Genomic DNA, 24713 nt, shown 5'->3' with positions numbered 1-24713 from the left:
ACTAACAAAAAACATGACATCATAATAATGTTATCTGTTGAAAACTCATATGTTAAAGTAAAAATGTGTGTAACGCTGTGACCCGACCCTCTCATTGAAGTTACAGAGTGTTGATACAAGTGATGGGGGACATCAGTCACCATATTGTAAGACAGTGAACCGTGAAAATGATTCTGAAGCTGTTATTTTAAGGTAAAAACGCTACATAGTGTTGCTTTACAATGTAAGATAAATACCTACTTGATATTTTTTTCTGCTTTCCTTTGTGTTGGCACAATGATTGCATACATATGAATGTAGTTGTGTGTGTGTATTCAGTGTAGTGATGTAGTATGTGCAATAAGTTTTTTCTGCAAGTTTGACTTTATGTTTCAAGCAAATGATTACCTGCATTAGATTTCTTTTCAAATGTCCTGTGTTTGAAAATGGTCTAAGAAAACTAGAAGCAAAAAAAAAAAAACCCAAAAAAACGCTTGTTTTTTATCTACCTTAGGATTAACTGACTTTGCTAAAATCTTCTCCCCAACATTAAGTGTTCCCGTTGCCAGCGACAAACTCAAACACAAAACTCTGTGTTTGGGCAAACACCATAATCCTGAAATCCATCTTTATTTCAACCTACGCCTTAAAATTAGGAGTTAACATCAGAAGGTGCTGCTCAGCCGTGAGGTATTAGGAGGTAAGGGACAAAGCACACCTGCAAAGCTGAAGTTGACATGAAACAAAAAAAAACCACCCCCAAAACAAAAGCCTCATCCAAAAGCCACTTCAGAAGCCTTTCTTCATAATCCAGGGATGTAGAGCAGATCTGAGAAATGGGAAAAGTCCCACGTGAAAGCAACAGGCTTCCACAGAGCGCATTAGCATTTAGCTGTGTTTGAAATAGATTGAACTAATTACGCCGGGTTGTTGGGATGATAAGCGAGCGTAAACATTCGAGGTTACAACAGGCCCCCATGGAGATAAAAACCCTCCACTTTCATCCGTATGCAATTAATCAGCGTCTGACTCTGCAAACAGACACAGCAGCTTGCTCCACTGCCTCTCTTGTAAGCACTGACTGACACATGAAAGCAGGGAAATTTGCACTCAGTTAGGAGATTATACAGCGAGTGAGTCAAATCTGAACCGATACTGTGGAAAGACCTCAGACAGCATTGCACAGCGAGGCTTATTTCTCCTTTGTGAACCCTTTCAGAGCCTGTTTCATTAACCAGGTAGCTACACATGTGACGTGGGCTCATGTGTACTTATTTATGCCCCTAAAGGACATGAATGTGTTATTATGTGAAAAACAATAGGCTCCCGAGAGTCCCCGAGGCGTGACGGAGCAGCAACAACAGTCAGCGTGCGCCGGAGTCGGTAATGGATAGAGCGCTGCACAACTGCTGGTTGGGAAACAGCATAAAACTTTAAAGCCTTTCTACGTCAAGCAGACCAGGTTATTTCAATTAGCTCCAACAAGAGCCCTTCTTCTTCTTCTTCTTCTTCCACAGCTGGACCCCCACCTATCACTCCCAGGGATCAGCCAAACGGGACTCTGCCGCTCTGTTTCCTTTTACCCCCAAGGGCTTTGTTTTGGAAAAGGAGAAGTGAGACAGGTTCAAAGTAGAGGAGAAGGCCGCTGGGTAACATGAGATGACAGTCTGTCCGGCATGTGGCTGTGCTAGACGATGTTTGCCTGCTGGCCTGAGGAGAGGATGATTTTTTTGATTATCATTATTAATCCTTAGCACACACACACACACACACACACACACACACACACACACACACACACACACACACACACAAGACATCACCAGATAAACAGTTTTAAAAGAGAGAACATTTGATTTTTATTTAAATTTTTTACAGATACACCCCAATCCATTAGTGCCTGCAATTACAGATTTTGTATCAATCAGTGCAAAGAAAACTCAGAAAGCAAGTGTTGGTTTAGTGCAAAAAGTTGAACGTCGTGTTACATTTCTGGATTCTTCTGGCTCAGTCACTCAGCAAAACCCTTCGTTTGACTGAAAGGCTGGTAGCCCACACAAAGGCTGCATATGAGTTCAAAGTCTTTCAACCAAAAAATGTTCAGGTTCGCTTCACATTTGACATGAGCATGAACACATCTGGTCCTATTTTAGACTGAGCAGGAGAAGGGAGTGTTGACTGTAATGATGATATCTCTGCGTAGTATTTATACAATTCTCTCTCTGGCGAAGATCGGGCATCCAGTCAAGCAAGACGAGAATATAAAAACAATCATGGCATTTTTCCTTAACATCAATACCCTCAATCCTCACCCCATGCACCATTTACCGGGACCTGGAGGTTCTCCAAACTAAACAAGCGGAAAAACAAGAGGCAAAACAATACGCTGAAAGCTTGACTAGCGCCTGAGGTTTTTCTGATAAGGTCAACAGGTCAAGAGAACATCTTAATGAACAACACAACGATGTGATTTCCAAATGCTCAGCTCTAAACACATTTGTTGACATAGGCCACATAGTTTTCAGTTTTGGAGTGGTGTGATCCATATCCCAACAGAACTTTCATGGTTTAGCAAGTTTGTTCTTGGGCAACCGTCTGGTCCAGTTTCTCCTCTTTCGCTCTGAAAGTACAAATGAAACAAGAGTCAGTGAGACGCCTTTAGAATTTAAAAAGCAACCAATTAATACCAATAACATAAAACTGTTTTCACACCAACTCTCAAATGAAATAGACATGAAATATAACCTAGCATATTTTTTGTTAGTTAAACGGTCATGAAACTTCATCAGTCAGACTTGCGTTGGTTAGGGAATTTTCGCGATTTTAATTTATATCTAGTAAATCAATTCATTTCATTGCAACTTCACGCACTGCTATGATACTCGGATGACTATTCAGGTATGTCCTCATTTTGCAGATGCTCATCCTCACCTTGCGAAGTCATTTGGGGGGAAATAAACATCCAGACCCTGCTGCTCCATGGGAGTTGAGCGAATGAAGTAATGGGGAGCAATTGTTTAATCAAAACTGACCGCAGGAAAATTGTCTGGTGACCTTTGCATCAGGGCAGGGATGGTTTTCTGCTCGTTTCTTAATAAAAGGGCTTTATTGCTCTTATTAATAGTGTTTTATTAACAGTGGATATAAAAGTCACTTAGTCACTCATTAGGGACACTTGCAAAACAGGGACATAAATGTTGAAGGGCAAATGTACTAAGCCATCCCATGGTATCTGGTAACTTTTTTGTTGTTTTTTGACATTAATAACCATTACTTTATGGTGAAGATAGTTGTTGATTGTTTCTCTTCTCTGAATGGGGCTGAAGTCAAGTTCTTAGTTTGTGCACAATACTATCCTTCCACTGTAGCTCTGCAGTGAAGCTTCAGCTGAACTTTAGAAGATCTTTTTACACAGAAAATGAGCAAGCAAAACGAACATATGGGAGCTTTGCTTCAGGACAAACTTGAAAAAAGGCAAAATTATTCAATAATCGACATTTATTTCTCAAAGGAAGGCAGAGTGATTTAAATGTTGCTGTGCTGGTCATTGATTTTAATCCTGTCCAGAGTCCTATAATTATCAATATTTTTAAGCACACCTTTCCTCAATGAAACCAGTCCAGAGAGACACTTCATATTCTTCCGTTCATTTCAGACCAGTCAAATTTTCACTGTAAAATCAGACTAATCAGAATCCAAATTACAGCTTAAGAACTACTGGTACTTGCAATCACTTCAAAATAGGGCTTTTGGCTGTGGACCATTACTTCTCTGCTCAACTACAATTAAGACATTTTCCCAGTTCATGTCATGGACTTGAATTTACTTGAAAAAGAAAGCTTTATTTTTTTAAATTTGATTACTGTTACCATTATGCAATATCAACTGAATACCTGTTGGCAAGTATCCTTGTGGTTCCTTGGATGTACAGGAACAATTTCAACTTGAAAAACAGGTAATTGGTGTGACAAATTCACACACAACATTACATTTAAAAAGTATTTTGAGTGCAGCTATAGGATTTTGCAAGGTCCCATGAATCACTATACGTTTTTACACATTTCATTAAATTCAATGACATGGACTGGGTGAGTTGACATGGAAAGGGCCCTTCAATAATTGAGGAGAAGATGCACAGTGAACATGTAAAAACACTGAGCTTTGGTGCTAAAAAAGGTGCAGAACTGAATTCTATTCAGAGATCACAAACAATTACCTTGGTTCCCAATCTCAGTACTAATCATTCAACACTTGGTTTGCTGATATTTTTCTATTTCTGAATTGTTTTTGAGGGGTCACATCAGATTTCTTTTAAGATACACAAGTGAGAGATAACACTAGAATCTCCTGGCATCTGATGTTGAGACAGTTTACTTCACTTTGCTTAAAGTGCTCCTTCTCCAACTCCTTCCATCCATTTTGAACCCCTTGCCAGGTTCAGACAAAGCCCCGCTCTACCTTTTTTGATGTCATGTAGCAGAAGTGGAGTAGACATGATGGTAAGCACACACACACATACACACACACAAACTGACTCACATCTTATGGTGTAATGACTTTCTTGCTCCTGTGGTGAGCTGCCAGCAGACCTGTTGAAACCTGCTGAGTAACCCTAGATGTGGAAAGTACCCATGCAAGTCTGAGTCTGAGACAGAGGGAATGGAGGTGGAGGCCTTCACTATCAACCTGTCACACACACATACAGACACACACATACACACAGTGTTGTGTAGTATCGCTTCTTCTTTCTGCCAGACACGCATCCCAGACATGATATGAAATACAGTAAGTCCCCCACTACTTCCATCCTGCCATGCTTCTGATGTTGAGGGGAATCAAGGTGTCTGCACTTGTTGGCAGGGGAGTGTGTATGCTTGTGTGTATATGCACGTCAATGTGACCACTCCGACTGAAGGAATGTATAAGATTTCTCTTTACACTTTTAGGCTACTGTATGCGCAGTATGTTTCCTGACTGTGTGTGTGCTGGGTCTCCTACATTAACATCTGTACCTGCATATTGTGTGTGTGTGTGTGTGTGAGAGAGAGAGAGAGATCATTTCCCTCAAATCTGCAGACCTTTTGACACCCTTCATCTCTTTTCACACCTGGCCTCCCATGATCAAGGCTTGAAGAGAGGGCAGGTGTGCTCGCTCCTTGCCCTCACAACATAGCAGTTTCATGGCCCACCTGCCCTGAGTGCTGCTGGGAGTGGGAGGTGGCTCTTGACTCCTGACATCCATCTTTTTTCTTCCCCTACTGGAGTTATCTTGGGGGAAAGCCCGAATGAAGTCTATGAGCCCATAAAACAAGCCTTTAATTTGCACGTATACGCCCAGCGCTGCTGTTAGCCTCTCGTTTCTCTGGACTGCAGTCATAAGTATGATCCCACAGGGTATATGGGTTTATTTGGTTTGATCAGATCAGAAAGAAAATTTATGAGTAACAGTCAGAAGGCTGGGACATGTTAGATATCAAACAGGCAGGTGGGATTCATTGCCTTTGTGTTATGTGGCTTTGTTGGCGTGGCAAAAAGGTTTTGTCTATTGGGAGGAAATGGGAGGGGAAGAAGACCTCTAGCTATGTACCAATTATCAAAAGATAAGTGCCTCCTGTTTCCAACATATAATCTATCTATTCAAAGACAGAAGAATATGGGCGGCTATCACAGCTGGAGGCCTACCAATCAAAAACAAGCCAGGATTGGTGTCATAAGTCAGTGTTTGACCAGTGAAGATGTTGTCATGAAAGAGGGAGATAGAATCAAACTGAAAACCTCTGGCTAAGATCAGTTTTAGTTTCATGTTAGTGTTATAATGCTTAATATATTCATAAATTCATACCCCGTTTTTTTACATATATATTGCATATGGCATTTTTTTTTGTAAAGGCCATTAGTCATGTTTACATTCTGTAATAACCTGTCTGAAATTGCAGCTTTCCTTGTTAGTGGCGTCTGCATTCCCACACAGTATTTATATTTTACACTGCCTGGCCAAAAAAAAAAAAAGACGCCACCCTAAAAAAGGGGCACACACTCTAACATTTCATTGGACCGCCTTTAGCTTTGATTACGGCACGCATTTGCTGTGGCATTCGATAAGCTTCTGCAATGTCACAAGATTTATTTCCGTCCAGGGTTGCATTCATTCTTCACCAAGATCTTGTGTTGATGATGGAAGAGTCGGACCACTGCGCAAAGCCTTCTCCAGCACATCCCAAAGATTCTCAATGGGGTTAATTTCTGGACTCTGTGGTGTTACAGTCCATGAGTGAACCATTCTTTCACAATTTGAGCCTGATGAATCCTGGCATTGTCATCTTGGAATATGCCCGTGCCATCAGGGAAGAAAAAATCCATTGATGGAATAACCTGTTCATTCAGTATATTCAGGTAGTCAGCTGACCAACTGCAGCAACCCCAGATCATAGTACTGCCCCACAGGCTTGTACAGTAGGCACTAGGCATGATGGGTGCATCATTTCATCTGCCTCTCGTCTTACTCTAATGCACCCATCACTCTGGAACAGGGTAAATCTGGACTCATCAGACCACATGACCTTCTTCTATTGCTCCAGAGTCCAATATTTATGCTCCCTAGCAAACTGAAGCCTTTTTTTCCAATTAGCCTTACTGATTAGTGGTTTTCTTAAAGCTACATGGCTGTTCAGTCCTAATCCCTTGAGTTCCCTTCACATTTTGCATGTGGAAATACTCTTACTTTCACTATTAAACATAGCTCTGAGTTCTACTGTTGTTTTTCTACGATTTGATTTCATCAAACTGATCGCTGATCACGATCGATCAGGATTTTTTTCCAACCACATTTCTTCCTCGAAGATGATGGTTCCCTTCCACTATCCTTCCAGTTTTTAATAATGCGTTGGACAGTTCTTAACCCAATTTTAGTAGTTTCTGCAATCTCCTTAGAAAAAACAACACAAAAGTCATCTTCAGCTAGGATCACAGCGGCATGTGGCATGCTAGCAACAGAGCGTTTATTGACTGTCTTCTCTGTGAAAACAACATAACTTTGTTTGGCTGTGCTGTAAACAGATACACCACTTGCTCCTCTGCTGCACTCCCTACAAAGTAGCTGCTCAAGGAACGACCGCTTCCTCCATGACTCTGGGATTGTAGTATTACACCACAGTAGATGTTACAATGTTGGCACGAGTGTTGCCAAAATCAAAACTGAACTGAAATGTTAAGGATCATGACTTTAATCCTACAATGAGATGCAGTGAAATAGTAAAATATTATCAGTTTTGTGTGGTTATAATATTACCTGAAACAGTATCACAGTTATGATACCACCAAACTGTTGGGGAACATGGTTTGTTGGACACCTACACCAAACCCACAGCTTCACAAGTACTTGAAAAAGCCAATAAGAACTTGTATGTAAAACGATATTAAATCAGAGGCAGTGAAATAATATTTACAGTGTCTGATGATTAACTATAAATCTGCAGCAGCAATCAAGTGTAAAAAGACAACGTAAACTGCTGCAAACAGTGACTTAATATTTGCTTTTTCTTTGTATTTCTTGTTTCCTATGTGACATTTTGTAGCACAAGAGGAACAGAGGAATCGATTTTTCTTTGAGGTGAATCATGTGTGAACCCACCTGTCTTGTTTCCTGTTGTGAAGGTTGATCATTACCGCCATTGTGAGCAGTGCTGTGAGGGAACCAGCAGCTCCAAGCACAAACCCCACGTTATCATCTGCAAAAATCGTACCAACACAGAATTAGTCACTGCTGTCAGCCATCGATTCCCCTTAATAATCCATCCGTCCATCCATCCATCCATCCATCCATCCATCCACAGTTTTTAATGTTAGGATCAATACAGAGCCATAAGGCAAAAGGGAAAGCATTGATGTAAGAAGAAAGCATGAGGGAAAAAAACTTGAGAGGAAAGATCAATCATCACTCACAGTTATTCTGAGTAAGACATCAATTGGAGCTGCTCAGTAGCCAGCAGTAGAGGGCCGCGGTTGAAGATCCTTGGTGAGGATGGGTGTCACAGTTCGAGCATGTATAGCTGGGTGTGGTAGATAAGCATGTTCAAACTGTTTTATGCAGGTAAATAAAGGATTAAGGAACAAAAAAACTTGATAGACCCTGAATTGAGACACAGCATATGTCTCATCATATCTTAAAATGGCTGCCAAAAAATAGAAGGATCTCTCTAGGGTCAGTGTGTGGTTTGTCCGCTCTGAGCTTCTGTAGAAACCTGGCAGCAAAATATAGAAAACACCGTAGTGTTTAATATATGTAGCTGTGTTAGGCCACTCTGGTCAGTGTTACAAATGACTGAGCGAGACTGCTTTATGATTGAACTGAATTTCCATATGATTTCTGCAACAAAGTGCTGGGGATTTTCATTGGTCAGATATCTATTTTGCTTAAATGGCAAGAACATTACATTCCTGGGCTTTTATTTCATCCATAATTAATTTTTCCAAATAAAGTTCTGCACCAGTATATCCATATCACTATAAATAAAATAAAATGTAATATCACTTTTATCCACATCACCCAGTTCTACATTAAAATAACCATAACATCTCCTGTTCAGTCCAACTGTGATTGGCCAATGAGTCTATTTTCATAAATATAAAGAAAAGTGCACTGAGAGTAGATTTTAGATGCAGGTCAAGTTTGGTCATCCAACAAAAGCCCATTGTGTTCTGCCAGTATATCAGAAAATGTCTGAATCAGTATTTATGATTATGAAGGCGATCAAACAAAACAAAAAAGATAAATTGGCTCCGAACACAGATCATCAGCACAATAGTGGATGGACTGACACAGCTTCCATTATCCACATTTTCCCAGCAGTTGACTTCCCATTGTTTGCCCTCACTTAGGTAATATTGTGATCAAATTTGAACAACTGAAACTTTTCTCACGGCCTTGGCAAGTTCAGTGAACCGTTTTCCAATCTATTTGACTATTCATACAGTACACTGAGCCAAGAGTTATTCCTTTTAAGGCTGACAAGTATACTGACGTTCCGAGGATGATAATCATCAAAGTTTCATCGTCCTCTAAAGCATGAATACACAAACATATGTCAAGTATGGTAGGTGTTTGTCAGGTATGCACTGCAGGTGCTGCTCCTTCAAAATGTCATCAGTCTCGGAACATCAAAAACAAACACACACATGCATGAAGAAGCACAGTGAAATACACACCAACGTGTACAAATATTCCCTGAAGTTTCTAAACCAATCAGTTTCGCTACACACAGCCAGGCTCTGGATGAAGGAGCACCGCTCAAACCACTGCATGCTGACGCCTTCGGCATCAGTGCGACAAGCTGCCCAGAATATAATTGTACTGGGAGTGTGTGGAGGACTAGCAGTCAATCAGTGTTAACATTCACCATTTCTGTTTTTTTGTGGGCAAACCCCCAAAACCATCTAATTTTTCCACTGAACCCCCTCTCCATGGATCAAATAGTAACATTTCAGGGAGTGCTAGTGCTCAGTTTGGACCATGATATTTCCAGTCAGAAGCAACACAGGACAGACATCATGCGGTGGGACTAAATGGGTTGAAAGTGACAGAAAAGAGAAAAGGGTGTTTTGTATACCTCAAAAGAAGGTTGTGTATATCAACTGTCTGTATCATCTGCAGAGAGATAAAAACGGTTACATTCTACATTCATTTCCTACAGTTTGCACCTAGGAACTCGGAGTATTAAAATAGCTGAGCTATTCATTGTTCAGTCTTTTTTCCAGAGTTTATCTCCAAAAGAAATTGCAAACAGATGATACCAGTCAGAAATCCAAGTCTGTTTTCATAACCCCTCAATGACCATACACCCATGAGCTGCACTCTTATCACACAAGGCATTTCTTAAGATAGAGATGAGATTCTTTCTGACAGAGCTGATATCATCTTAAAATAATTCTGTTGATTTCGTTCGCCCTGGTAAGAGTGTGTGTCTCTGTACCACGCAATCGTCCTGACTTCATGCGATGGGTGAAAGTATTCTTGGAATTTGGACCATGTGTCAAACCAGCAAACTTCAGACATCAAATGTTCCATGTGCAAACTCGGTTGAGTAAACACACTCAAAAAACACAAAGCCAGGTAGTAGCCAATAAAAACATTTCTCGTCTCCAAACCTGCTTTTAGATTCCATCCATTGTCAGTCACTCACACCCAGACACTTATGGAGGAGTTTATGAATATAAAGTGTACGCAGCAGCAGTAGCAGCAGCAGCAGCAGTAGCAGCAGCAGCAGTAGCAGCAGCAGCAGCAGCAGCAGCAGCAGCAGCAGCAGCTTCCTTTATCTGAAAGATAAATGTGTCGAAAGAAATTAGACTCAGCTTCAACAGCTATCCTTTATGTGGTCTGGACCCTGAGGCCAGGTATGTGTGTGTGTGTGTGTGTGTGTGTGTGTCTGTGTGTATCTGTAAAAACAATTTATGTCATCATCAAACGAGTCGTAAAGTATGTTTTTAATTACACGTTCTATCATTTGATTTTCCAGTTCCATCCCTCGTGAGAACATGAGTCTAGTCAATTAAAGGTGCAGTGTGCAGGCCTTTTTAGAATTCAATACTCAGTATCAGTGGTTCCCAACATTTTTAGTTTGATATACTGCCATATTTCTATCAGATTAGCTCCACACCTCTATGTTCCAAATGTTCAATTGCTATTGATTTTCAAGTAGATGCTACTTAAAACTAATGGTTATATAAAAGTGGATATAATTCATACAAGACACAAGATACAAGCATTCCGGAATTGTCAATGTTTAGGCCCTGGCTAAATCACATTTCTAAACTTTGGCCCCTACCTCTTGTTATCAAGTGCCCTGTGCTCCTACCCTGCCAGTCTGCATTATTTTTAGAGGAGCAATACCAAGTGCAGCAACTTCACTGCTGGACTTAGAAATTACAGGGCTGTCGTGCACAAATCAGCACTACCAATGTTACATTAACTAAGTAGCTAGTTAGTTGCCGAGGCAAACTGGTTGCAAAACAACAGAGAGTTCTCATCACACTCAACTTTCAGCTACTCGACTTGACTTTGAGACGCGCGAGCGAGCACTTCCATGTCATCAGAGTGAGACGCAACTCATAATGACAGAAAGAATAGGGAATGAGGAAAGTGACAGGAAGTGGTCATTCAAGCACAACAGAGAGGTGAGAAACCCCGTCCTAGTGGACCTACACTGGCAGAGATGTTTGTATATTGACATAAAAGGCCCACAGTGATGTGTGAGCAAAGTAACTGGCCTAAAAGTCTTGAGCAGCTCTTGTTTGGCATTTAAACAACTTCTTCATAAACAGAACCTGCATTTACCAACCACTTGTTTCTCTCTCCTGGCTCTCTGCTGTTCTATCTCTGAGGAATCCAATAAGAGAAACACTGACAGAAAATTGAGTGAGGCTTTGTCTTGCAACCCACGTCACCTTTTCCTGTGAAAATCTGGCAGCTGTCACCTTTCCTTTAATCAATTTCCTCTCCTCTACACAAGGAGCTCTATTAATATTACTATACCATCAAAGTGGGGCAATCTGATTATTGGTTTGCATCTGATACTCAACCAGGGCTATTGTTTTGCAGAAGACCGTGACAAGGCACAGCCAAGCTTGCAGACTTCATCTCCTTCTAGTTCTCAAGTTTCCTCTAGCCCTGTTTGTAGATCAAAAACACTCTAAGCTCTTCTATTCAAACCCCACCTCTCCAACACTCCCATCATATTAACATTTATCATCACAATACATCACACCCCTGTCTAAAGTCTAAAGTGGAAAAAAAAACACATCAGGTTATAGTTCTGCAGCAGTTTATAATCCATCTCAAATAGGTGGGGCTTACAGTGATGTGAGATATTCCAACAGAAATCTACTTTTGATGGAAGAGACTTAGTGTCACCTTTCCTGACAGAGGCCAGTTCAGCAGCAGTTCATTAAAGTGAGGAGGAAGTCAAACTTGATGCGGTGGCTTTTGTAGTTCAGCGGCACGCCGTGTTCATCAACCACAGTCCTCTGATTGTTAAGTCTACACATCATTCTGCAGTGATTCATACGAGAGGAGGAGGCGAGATCCGTCAGGGCGTCTCCTGCTCAGTCTGTATTTAGTGTTGTTTACATGGCTAGAGGTCACATTTGAATGGCGTAGGTAACAGCTCATGCAACACCTGCCACTGAGCACCCCAGGTCATGTTGACAGTTGTTAGCTCTGATTTTTGTAATGAGAATGTTGGAGCAAGTGTGATTATTGTCAAATAGCTAGAAAGGCCCAGCTATGTGTGTGTGCGTGTGAGTGTGTGTGTATGGGTGTTGTCAACAAGTATGTGTGCAATTGAAGCTCTACCTCAAGCTGTAAGATCATGTTTATTAGCACATGTGTGTGAATGTGTGTGTATGTGTCAGTGAGATTATATTTATCTCCACACACCCAGAAATCAGAATCAGGTAATTGCCAGGTAGCTTTTTACATAGAAGGATTTGTACTGTATATTATTTTCCCGCATAACAATAAAAATGCACAAGTTGACAGTATGACGTGTAAAGGTAATAAAGGCTATATACAGAGATAATAATAATGTATGTAAATATATCCACACCTTTACCCCACTGCCTTCACACTGCAGGTGCAGAGCATTGCGGTGCAGAAGGGCTCGCTTTGGGAAAAGCCTGATACCCTCAGCTATTACGGTCCTAAATAACAGGCCTCGATGAAGTGACCCAAGTGTGGTTTGTAATTACTGTTTGGTTCTATGTGTTTTTATGTTGCGTTTTATATATGCATAATTTCTGTCTAGCATTCGGTGCTGTGAAAAAGAATTTACCCTCAGGATAATAAGGTCTCAGTCTAACTCACCTCACATGTGGGACCTCTATGTTATGTAACGTGTAGTGTCTAATGAGAGAAAGGTAAGAGTCAGAGGGGGTCCCGGAACTTGACAAGGCCAGCTGCAGTTGGAAAGAAACTGTTCTTGCGGCACTTGCACACTGACTAGGATAGATACTTTATGTCTGATTCGTCGCTGCAGTAATGCCAGCAGGTAGGGCTTTTTATTTGAAATTAGGAGGCGTATGGTAGTATGTTTAACAAATAAAGCATAATAAGAAACATTTGCAAACAGCCCTGCACTGGATATTCAAGTTATGAAACGTATATGTTTGCCTAATGAAGGACTCCAGCTGTGACCCAGCCGGTTGTTAAACAAGCCTCCAAATCTGACATACGAAGTCTATTCATCCCAGATTACTATCGAAAGGAAGTCTCTGTTTGCAGCTCTAACAAGGAAAGGATGGAGGACTGGGGTGAAGCCACGAAGGCATGAAAGTGGAGGTGGATCACAAGCCAAGTTGCTTTGTGTTCCTGCTTCCTCTCATTTCACTTAGCTGACAGGTCGATGAAGCCAAAACCTTTGAAATTCTTTAAACACTGGCTTTTATTCTTTTCCAACATTGCTGTTACCGCAGAGCAGATTAATAATTGCTGTGTTGTCAACAGTTATTTTTCAAGCTTTTCTGAAATCCAGCCTGCATCTACTACATGTTAGCAGAAAAGGAGGCACTGACCTGCTCACTAGGAATTCAGTGGGAAATACTGCCACCTGATGGACACTGTTGGTGACTACACCAATGCTCTTTGAGAGCTTACCGTTGAGGGGGATGAATGAAACCACTAGAGAGACCCAGATGCTACCAATTTACAAACAGAAAGCTGAACAATCCAGGATCAGAAGTTTATAGCTTTGTAGCTAATGGTCTGCATTAGCAACAAAGAGCCAAGCCTAATGAATCTCTGCTTTCATAAAGACTCAATGAGAAGAAGAGGATTCACAATGTCCCTCTTTGTTTTCATTGGAGGATGCTGCCAGTCACGCTGAATATAAAACATGAGAAGTTAGTTTGTAATAAGTAAGTAAATCACTTTATTTATGTAGTGTCTTTCTCGAGCGATAATTTTCTTTTCATTAACCTCCAAGTGTGCTGCGTACAGAGTTGTCCTCTGGGTCTGATTTCCGAAAACAATGACTGCAATCCTGAATTTACCCTCAGAACTTGCACGCCAAAATACCAGCAACAAAAGTTTTTTTATGAGGGAGGGTTTAAATTAATCCTCAAGTAACTAAATCACCAAAAATCACTTTTTAAAATCAAAGCTTTGTTTGATCCTTATAGGGATATACAGTGCACTGAATCATCACTGATGCATCCAAATCAGTCCTATTAGCTTCAGTGCGTTCATTAGACTAGATGATACAGATGTATTCCCTGTATTGAAGGGTTGCCCTTCACATGCTAATCCTTCTAACTGTGATCAGTTAACAAGTAGTTATTCATTATAAGAGACCTGTATGATTTTCTTTTTTGTATATAATAAAGCAATAATTGTTTCTTACAGGGTTAATTGATTAATTGTTAGAATAAGAATGCAGAATACTTGATTATAAAAAATATTGACTTGTGCATTGTTAACAGAGCTGGCAATATTCATAATAGACTTGATAGAGTTTATAAAATATTTCAACACAACCAGCTGTTGGTTTTGTTTCATATTCTAACCAACCTGTTATGCAGTAGGGTTGCTCTCCTGTCCACGTCCCATCGTCCAGACAGGTGCGCTCTGTTGAACCGTACAGTTTGTAGCCCTCATTGTAGGTGAAGCTCAGAGTGTTCCCTACCAGATAATGTGTCCCATTCTTCTTCCCATGTCAGGGTGTTGGAAGCCAGCCAGAAGACACCACTAAAGGACCAATTCAAAAATTAGTATTAAAGCCATCATGTTGTTTTAACAATTAAATTCTTTTGAAAGATATGCGGATATATGAAGACAGATTACATTAAAAACTAATGCTTTCCCTTCATTAAGCTTTCATATGGTATTATATTATTGTGGTGTATGGATCCTAAACAGGATACTCATACAGCTCATACAGGTTTCTAGGTAACTTGTAATTGCCCTTCAGCATTAACACAAATGAACTAGACACAAAACATATCACTATAAAAGACAATGAATGATCTCGTTTCATATTGTACCTGGTTCCAGGGCTGTCACTCGGGCCTGATAGTCTCGGTGGGCCCTCAGTGTGTCGTTTCCCATCACAAGGCTCCAAGTGGTCAGGGTATCATTTCTACAGAGCTCCTTTTCCAAAGCACAACGTCAACATGTCTGCCACCAAAGTGTCAACAGGTCCCTCAGGTAGAGTGAAGGCAGGGATAAAAGCAGGATCATGGTATGTGGGAGATAGTAGGTATCCAAAAATTGCTCTGAGTCATATGTGAATAGGGAAGAATTCTTTGAAATATTCCCTGTTGATTAAAAAAAAAAAAAAAACCAGACAGAACACCAGTGAAGATGTGCAACCATGTGGAATTGTTGGTTAGAAAAATGATCATCCTCAACTGCATGATAGCTTATATGTAACAAAACATCTGAAAAGTTCTACCTGTTACAGTATAAGCAAAGCCAATGTAAAACAAAACAATAAAACCATGTATATGTATGGGTTAACATAGATTTGGATATAAAGTCATCATAGTAACCAATTAGGCTAACCATGGCTAACCACATTTATGGGAATTACAGCCATAGCAGCATAATGTTTGATCAGAGTCAGAGTGCTTGGCTCAAACTACCTATTATCTATAACATGAAATTAAAAATAAGTGAGCATGAAGAACGCTATAATTTGGAGATAAGAGCATAACTCTGAGAGGTCAGTGCAGGACACACACAGCATGCTGTACTGGTTTTCTTTTGGCGCAGACTTTGATGCAAACAATAATTTCACTCTCGGCACCAATAAATCTATTAATTCCCATGAGCTTAAACTGGGCGTTTGCTCCACTTACACTCAAATGAATGATTTCAGTCAAAAGGTCAAGCACATCAAAAGTCAGCTACTCACCGGTCTTGAAGGATATGTTCTGTAATTACAGCTGAGACATTATTATCATGTATGCATGCGGTCTGGCTCCAACCGGGTTCCAGAGATGTGGTTTCCCCATCATATCTCTCTGTGATCTATTAAAGCTATGCTAACTCTAAACATGTGCCTTGTTTTCTTTCTGTGCACTCTTAAAACATTTGTCAAAGTTTCAGCCAAATGTGTTCCAAATATGGTACTGATGGGGAATTATTAGCAAATCACACAATCCCTCATCAGCCCTCTTGCACCAAGTCCAACATTCACGCTGCCTTAGAGCAACAATAGATTATTTGAGCAACCAGATTGATTTTTGCTTGTTTCACAAACACAAGTTCAACAGTTTTCCACACTCACAGTCGGCCCCAAAGGTGAAGATTTCTTCCGGCCTGGCGTCCACTGAGGAGATGATCAATCTTCGTTGGGTCAGGAGGTCATCTGATGGGTCAGAGTTCATCAGGCTCAGGAGGCCCTTAGTGTTGTTGGTGAACTCCTCTGGAAGCATGATGGTCACTGCCATGGCTCCTTCATGCACATGAACCTCCACGCCAGCACCGGAGAGGAAGATGTCTGTCACATTCTGAGGACTGGGGGTGAACACAAATACTCCTAGAAATTAGATTTTGGCTGTAACTTTATGACAAGATGAAAAATGGTAAAAAAAAAAAAAAATCTATGTACAAAACTAAACTCTATGAAGTTAAGTTTGTGGTAGTAGGGGTAGTAGGGTCTAGTTTGCCGCTGGTCAGGGGTGTCTCAATCATCTCACCATGCAGGTCCATCCATCTTTGCTCGTTGAAAGGAAGGACCTTTTGGTTCCTTAGCATCTGAAGGTGGCCCCTTGCTAAACACACCTCAATGACATCAGAGGCCTTCTCCTTCATAGCCACTGATGACAGCCATGTGGCTCTGGCCAAGGTGCCTGTTTGGTCAATATAGACATCACACTGTTATAGAGTAGATGCAATATGTAGTAGTATTCTGAAGTCAGCAGTGGTGTTTTCACTGCTTAGGTCTCTGCAATATCAAATAATCCAGATGTTTGATTTCACTGATCTAATAAGGAGAATATCAATGACATCTGGCCATCTACAGTCACTCGGGAAATGACTCTTGTGAAATTCAAAACAAGAAAACTACCATCTGGTCTTCTTCACCAAATGTGACCTCCAGGAATACTGAGCAAAAACAAGCTGTTTTACTGCACAGACCTGACGTCATTTACTCTTAGAACTGTGTAAAAGATAAGAGGAAACCTAAAAACACACTGTAAGAGAGGAGCGAAAGAAAAAAAAGACAAACAAAATCCTGCACAGAAAAACATGGTCAATATTTCTGTAGAAACTCTAGAGGCAGCCAATCAATATCAAACCAATAAACTGGCTTTTTTGCAGAAATCCTGAAGCAAGTTTCATCTAAATGAAGCTTTAAGCTGGAACAGAGAGACAAAGCAGCAGCATGGGTATGAAAGAGGGGACACAAACAAGGCGTTCTTGAGTTTCACCTGCTCTGTTCTGGCCTGAACACTCAGCTCTCTGTCTGGTGCGGACACAAAGTATGTCCTCTTCTTTCCCATTGAAAGTGAAGCTGAGGCCGTCAAAGGTTATTAAATGCGGATCACCGAGGACAACACATGTGAGGCATCGAGAGACAAAACACATTCACATTTACACCAAATGCAGATTCTGGTACAAGTATATTTATTTCCTACAGTTCGCTGCTGATAAACATATCAAAACTTACTTGCTCTAATGCTTGCCTTCACCTACTTAGTGACTGTATCATATTACTGATGATTATCTATCAGAAATCTCACTGCGTTAACATTTCTTTGAAAAGACCAAGTCATCCCTACAATGTTGTCAACATCAACATGCTGACTAAAATAACAAACTACAAACCATAAGGATGACAAAATCTGTCATCACATTCAAAAACACATTTATCAACCCGGTGCTTGATTACTGTATTTTATCTACTTCCCTTTGATATCTGTGTAGAGGTTGAATGCTGTCCAAACACACTTCATCTGACTTGAAAGGTCTTACCAGCTCTTGAGGACCGGTAGTTGCGACATCCGCTAGAGGGCTGATGGTTAAAGTAGATGTGGCAATTGTCAGACCACAGGCAGCAGTAGTAGTAACTCATGACATCGTAAAGCCAGTGGGAGTACCCGGGCACCAGTGGTGGCTCCCTGTACGGAGGTGAGCCCCAGTCGTGAGCCCTGTCTGGGGCGCTACCACCGGTCGAGTCTCCCGTCAGCACCAGAGAGCCTGTGCTGTCATAGCAGCACTGCTGCCCCGAACCATGTGTGGGTCTGTATATATGAGAACATATTTTTTATTTTCAGTTTTCAAAGGTATTAAACTTGTTCTATCCTCATGTCCCTCCTACCTAGCCTGAATTGCTCTGACACAGTGGACACTGCCTGGGTGATAAGTGCACACGCTGCTCCTCTCAATGTCACAACTATAGTCAGCTTGAAATATCAAAGTGAAAAAAATCTCAACAAAAAAAACTAAATGGGATTTTTTTTCTAAAATTCTTGATATCAATCACAGAAACCTTGCTCCATCTGGCTTAGAACTAGCAGTGTGGATATTCCCAAACTCCCAGTCAGAGTAGTCCTGTGAGGGCTTGGGGATGAAGCTGAAGGCACCAGTGTTAAACAGACTCTTTCCCAGAGAGTACAAATAGCTCAGCTCGGCAGAGAGGCTGATCGATTCCCCCCTGCCTCCATGCTCCTGCTGAACTCACTGTAACCCCACAGCTCTATGTTGACCCTCTCTGCCTCAATCAAAGAGCTGTTCCACATCATGTTCGAAGTAAAAATAGTTTATATAGGCAAGAATAAACAACTGCAATAGAAAGGTCACTTTTTAACCCTTGAATGATAACTAACTTTATCAACCAGCTTCATAAAAAGTGAAATAGTTACTGGTCTGCAGTAGTTATCATTGCAAAATGGTTCTGTGTCATTTAAGCTTTTCACAGTGGCAACCAGTTTATATTCTCTATGTGGCAAAAACAAAGGCAGCACAATATGGTACAAAAAAAATATTTTGATAGATATTATCATTGTAATATAGTGCAAAGTTGGTGGGATTTGTCATTGTTGCATCACAATTTTCAGTACAAAGAATGAAAATCCTGATTATGATGTCACGTTTGTTGGGGCCTGTAACAAACAAACATGTTTTTTTTACATCTGGAGAACAAGATTTGTAAGTTGCCATATTGCTATTTTAAGAAAGTTTAAATGAATTGTGCAGCCCTAGTAAGAACATATTGTGTTAAAAATGCCATATTCAAAGCTAGAATTGAAGTACCAAATTCACAAAAGGTTTTCTTCAAATAACACTTTAAACTATTTATAATCACTGAACCTAGCACAGTGTATGATGTGATGTATTGGACAATGAGGTATTTGCAAATTCAGAGGCAGAAAATCCTCATTTTAATATTCCAGCAACATACCTGACAAGTACTCTCCAGATCTGTCAAAATGTATTCCATCCATTGAGAAAGTAAATGGTATCCAACCCGTCTCATACAATAAAGGAGAGATGCAGTAGGCGTGGCATTCAGCATCAATAAACCCTTCTCGTTCAATCTCATCTTTGAACCTGCAACAAAAACAGACAGACTTGATTTGTTTTGTTTCATGGCTTGCTACACACTACTACTTTGTTCTTAATATAATTTCTCTCATGCACAGTCTTTGGTCAATAACAAATTTAAGAGCTTTCCTGCAGCATGCCATTTTAGATCACTCTCTGGATAATAACAAGTCTGTCTCAGGATTTAAATGTGCAGTCATTTTCTGAAATACAGTTGCGGTCAAAAGTTTACATACTTGTAAAGAAAGTGTTTATCATGACAGTCTTAAGTTCATTCAGCGAGAGGAACACATACTAATTTGTCCGAAAAACATTCATAAAGTTTGCTTCAATTCAGATTTTATTATAGCTCCTCTGAAACTGTGACCAAATCTGCTCGCTCAAAAATTATAAAAATATACATACAGTAATTCTAATATTTGGTTAAATGTCCCTCTTCTATTTCCAACTGAATTAGGTGCTTCTGATAGCCATCCAAAAGCTTTTGGCAGGCCTCTGGCTGAATTTTCAATCACTCCTGACAGAATCAGTGAAGTTCAACTAAATTGGCTTCATACCACATGTTCTTGATGGGATTCAAGTCAGGACTCAGTGAGGCCGCTCCAAATCTTAAATTCTAGCCTGACACAGCCATTCCTTTACCACTTTTGAAGTGTGTTTGGGATAATTGTCCAGTTGGAACACGTAACTGCACCAAAGACTCCTTGGTTTTCCTGAAGAATTTAGAGGTAATCCAAACTTCATGAATATTTTTTGTGACAGAGTAGTATGTGTTCCACTCATTCCATCACAGAAAAATGAGGGCTGTAGAAATCATTGTCACTGAAGACTATGATAAACATTTTCTCTACAAGTATGTGAGTGTATGTGAACTTCTGACCTCGACAAGTCATACAATATGAGATTAAGGCTAAACTATAGTACATACACTGAAATCATATTAATGTTGCAAAATCAAGCACCCATTTGCTTTCAATACATGAAAGTTATTAAGAGTCTGCACTGACAGCATTTTTATTAATCAAGCTGCATCACAAACACAACATTTACTTGCTTTGTGACACAACATATCAGTTGTATAATTGTATTTACTGTTTATGCTGTATTTTTGTGTGCTTATAGACACAGACCTCCAAAGTAGGTGCCCACCACGGTTCAGCAAAGACACACAGGTTGCATGGCAGGAGCATTCCTCCAACACGTCTCCACACTTTCCTCTGCATGTTTGACCTGAGAAAAAAAAAAACACCACAAAGATCTGCTTAAGAGCTAAAGGTCTTTTACCTGCATAACAAACTGCTTCATTTGGCTTGTTGCATCTAGTTACAGTAAACAGTTTAAACTACTTATAAGAATTCAAAATGTATTTCTGTGCAAAAGTGGACATTTATGAATGAACTGGAGCAGACCCAGTGAGCAGTTTTCCATTGAAAATACATTCACAACAGGTTCAAGAGTTCAAATGTTTTTCACAGGCTAACTGAAGATTAAGGCATTATTATGTAACTTTTCTAGCTTAAAACAACAGCTTTAAAATCACGTTGGTACAATGTCTTGTAACAGGGTGAATGGTGTTTCTGTCTCAGCCACTCCACCCCAACACTCTGCACTATGTAACATTAGTGAGAGGGTAGGATCACAGCATCCTTCTTATATGCATGTAGGAGGCGGGGACTTGCAGCAGCAAGCATTATAGAGTCCCCTGGCCAAACCCACACCCAATGACATTGCAGTATGGCATGTTTCACCAGATGTGACAAATATTACGAGTTTGGTGAGTTTTGGGGTACTTCAGGTCGCCAACACTGCGCTCAAAGTGGGAGAAAAATAATGATAAGAATCCTAGCAGGTTATCAGGGCCTGAGCATTGACCAGAATAATCCCTGCAGATTCAAAAGGTCCTTGCTCTGGTCAGCGCTCAGACCCTGATAAGGCAAAGAGTCAAGCAGTCATTAGACAAAGGTTTCAGGCTAAAAAGTTTCCAAACTAATCATAAATGTATGACATGTTTTGCCATTTATTAACTTCAGTGATTAAAGTAGTGAGTTTAGCACTGACAGAAAGAGTGAACATTTTGGAAATGATCTGAAATCAATTCTTGGTGCTGAATTAAAATGTTTTGCATATAGGCATGATGCAGTTGAACACATATACAGGATAGTGCAAGCACTTGGAGTATCACAGTAACAAACAATAACTTTAAGGTTAAAAGAGTATACAAATTATTTCAGGTGGTTTAAAATAAAACGTTCAGACCGGAAATCACCAGCTTTGAATTAAATGCCAACATTAAAGTCCCACTTTGCTCAGTGGGGAGGCTCATATAAGTCATTAGTCCCTGAAATATACTTGAAAGCGACTTACCAGCCGTTTTAGATGAGCAAATGAGAACAATTCCACAGAGAAAAATAGTCTCTGTCAAGTATGCTCTCAAGTTTGCCTCGAAGAAGAAAAATAACACAGTCATGTCTGTTAAACATCACTATCGGTTGAAACTCACTGTGCAGGGTAGTGCAAAAGTCAACTGAATAGCTAACAAACTTAATTATTCCAGTTATTAAGTTATGAATTGACCGACAATTTAACGTTCGGTTTTTATTTGTGTTTTTTTCTTCTTCAGGCGTATCAACACAATGTCAGCTTTATATACGCGTCATTGTGCGCTTCTGTCACGGTTCGTTTTTATGTCATTTTAGCTAGGTTTGTAACTTTGCTGTCAACACCTTACAAGGATCACGTTGAAGTAATGTGCTCTCGCGAGACCTTCTCTCATTTCTCACAGCTCAACATTTGACGCATGCGCACGTCGTTTTACTCGCATCTTGCTATGGTGATCCAGAATGAATTGGAGGGGACTGACAAGTAAACAATGATAATGATAATGATAATTTAAAAGGGAAAACTGTCTTCTGTTGTGTTCACTTCTTCCTGGATGATCATCGCCGGGCTTACAGCGGCGAGTGCCAGAAAAGAGCACTAGTAGGGGACAAAAATGACGTTTCTCTCAGTCAACTAGCAAGCTAACAAGCTAGCTGGCGTTAGCTCCAGGCTCCCATAAACAGCATCATCAGCTGCTAATGATAACAGATTTTACCTCTCAAGGCAGCACTCACAGAGAAATGTATTTTCTCTACACAATCATCGCTGCTTTAGTTTGTTTTTTTATTTTGAAATGGATGAAAAAGAGGAGGTATTGCACCGACTTGAATAGACTCGATGGCAAAACAGTTCTTATTACAGGTAAATGAACATGTCTTATATTATTACAGCAAATATTTTCCTTTAATGGTGTCTTCTGTCAGGTGACTGTAGTGTTTATATGCAGATCAGTGTGGTTTGAATTGATATGTCAGTAAGAATCGCATATGTAAAGCTTATTAAAATGTTCATCCAACATCCCATCCAACCATGTTACTGCTGTCCTCTTGAAGTCTGAAGCCTCACATGAGCACTAACACGTCAATTTCATGTACCTCATTATGTTTCTTTGTCAGGTGGCAATTCTGGCATTGGCAAGGACACAGCTGTTGCCTTGGCCATGAGAGGCGCCCGTGTCATCATCGCTTGCAGAGACGTGGACAAGGCTGAGAAGGCTGTGAGGGAGATCAAGTTCAAGAGTCACAGTCTTAACGTCCTTCACATGGGGCTGGATCTGGCCAACCTGCGCTCTGTGAGGGAATTCTGCAAAAGCTTCCTCCAGAGAGAGAAAAGGCTTGACATCCTGATCAATAATGCAGGTGAGGGGGTCGACCTCGTGGAGGTGTCTTGATGCACGAAAAACATAGTCACCAAAGAAAGGAAGGTTTTTCTTTTTAACATCAAAGATTTGTCGTAATCAAGGGTCTTGTGATTGTGAGGCCCTCTGATTTGTGATTTGGAGCTTTATAGCAATGATAATAACATTGGCGTGTAATCTTGTGGAGAAAGGCAACATCAGGTAAAAGCCAGATGTTTCTACTTTCTCCACAGCCTGGTTTGACCTCTTTCCTCACTCTCTGTGGTGCCTCTGCAGGCATGCCCAGCGTCCTCGACTGGACAGACGACGGCTTCAGCATGTGTTTCGGCGTCAACCACCTGGGTCACTTCCTCCTAACCAATCTGCTGCTGCCGCGCCTGAAGGAGTGCGCCCCTAGCCGGGTGGTCACTGTCACGTGCTCAACTTACAAATACCAGAAACTGGACTTCCAGGATCTCAACTACAACCTGCTGCCCTTCTTCACCTACTGCCGCAGCAAGCTGGCCAACATCTACTTCAGCCAGGAACTGGCCCGCATCACAGAAGGGAAAGGAGTGACTTCCTATGCTGTTCACCCTGGTAGAAGTTTTGTTTGTTTTTGTTTTTTCTAACAAGAATGCTGTGTTTGTGAGATAGAAATACCAAAAGTGACATTATATCTGATAATTTATACATCAAAGTTAATTGAAGTCAATTGAATTTACAGAGGACCCTTACATTTTCAACATATCACAATCAGTTGAGTTCTAAAATAACCAATATAGAGCTAAAATATTTTAATCATCTTGCAGACCCCAAGTATCCATATTCCTGACACTGTTTATATGCTCATCCAAATATCTCTGCTTCCATATGTTGCTCCAGGTTATGTCCAAAGTGGTTGGACGTGCCACTTCTCCATCCTGTTCCGGATGCTGATGCAGGTGATCATGTGGATGTTTTTTGTGCCGTGTGAGATTGGAGCTCAGACTGTCATCTACTGTGCTGTGTCAGACGAAGCTGCCAAGCACAGCGGGGGTTACTTCGTCGACTGCCGACCAGCGACTCTGCGTCCTTTTGCAAGAGACGCTGGGGTGGCAAAAAAACTGTGGGAGGCCAGTGAGAGGCTGGTGAAACAGGCCTGATGGTGGAAGCTGGGGAAACTGTCTGTATTATCATTTTTTGACAGGTGGTATTTATGCTCATGTATTCTTTATGGACAATGTATTTAAGTTTTTCATGAACATTACCGTTGTGTTCAATTCAGTTGTTAATTGTATTTCTCGAGATTGTGTATTTTAAAAGAGAATGTCTGATTTTGTGAAAAAACACAACTTCTATTTGTTGATTATCATTTTTATATGCATTAATAAAATACTTCACACATGATTCATTATGGTGATTATTTCCTAAATCATATAAACAGTATTTATGAAACTTGCATTTCATTTTAAATGTCTGCACCTCACGTGGACAGTT

At 40.5% G+C, this 24713-nt stretch overlaps 2 protein-coding genes across 2 annotated transcripts; one reads left to right on the top strand and one right to left on the bottom strand.

The window, feature by feature from the left end:
- Nucleotides 1-1819: 1819 nt before the first annotated feature.
- Nucleotides 1820-22256, bottom strand: susd2 (sushi domain containing 2). Its single transcript, XM_037097735.1, is given in 18 exon segments — nucleotides 1820-2599; nucleotides 4519-4665; nucleotides 7610-7706; nucleotides 14537-14713; nucleotides 15010-15110; nucleotides 15112-15211; nucleotides 15214-15282; nucleotides 16257-16508; nucleotides 16669-16822; nucleotides 17389-17460; nucleotides 17462-17532; nucleotides 17948-18216; nucleotides 18465-18613; nucleotides 18616-18711; nucleotides 18923-19077; nucleotides 19377-19525; nucleotides 20650-20749; nucleotides 21884-22256. Coding segments are annotated over 18 exon segments (2313 nt in total). The 5' UTR covers nucleotides 21987-22256; the 3' UTR covers nucleotides 1820-2547.
- An 83-nt stretch (nucleotides 22257-22339) lies between these two features.
- si:dkey-174n20.1 (uncharacterized protein LOC796174 homolog) lies at nucleotides 22340-24623 on the top strand. The gene is made up of 4 exons (XM_037098927.1): nucleotides 22340-22759; nucleotides 23014-23256; nucleotides 23532-23834; nucleotides 24120-24623. The coding sequence occupies exons 1-4, from the start codon at nucleotides 22597-22599 to the stop codon at nucleotides 24377-24379; spliced, it is 969 nt and encodes a 322-aa protein (XP_036954822.1). The 5' UTR covers nucleotides 22340-22596; the 3' UTR covers nucleotides 24380-24623.
- Nucleotides 24624-24713: the final 90 nt, after the last annotated feature.

Source organism: Acanthopagrus latus, chromosome 5 (assembly GCF_904848185.1).
Source record: "Acanthopagrus latus isolate v.2019 chromosome 5, fAcaLat1.1, whole genome shotgun sequence".
NCBI lineage: Eukaryota > Metazoa > Chordata > Actinopteri > Spariformes > Sparidae > Acanthopagrus > Acanthopagrus latus.
The sequence above is the reverse complement of the archived record's forward strand: the minus strand, read 5'-3'. Positions and strand labels throughout refer to the sequence as shown.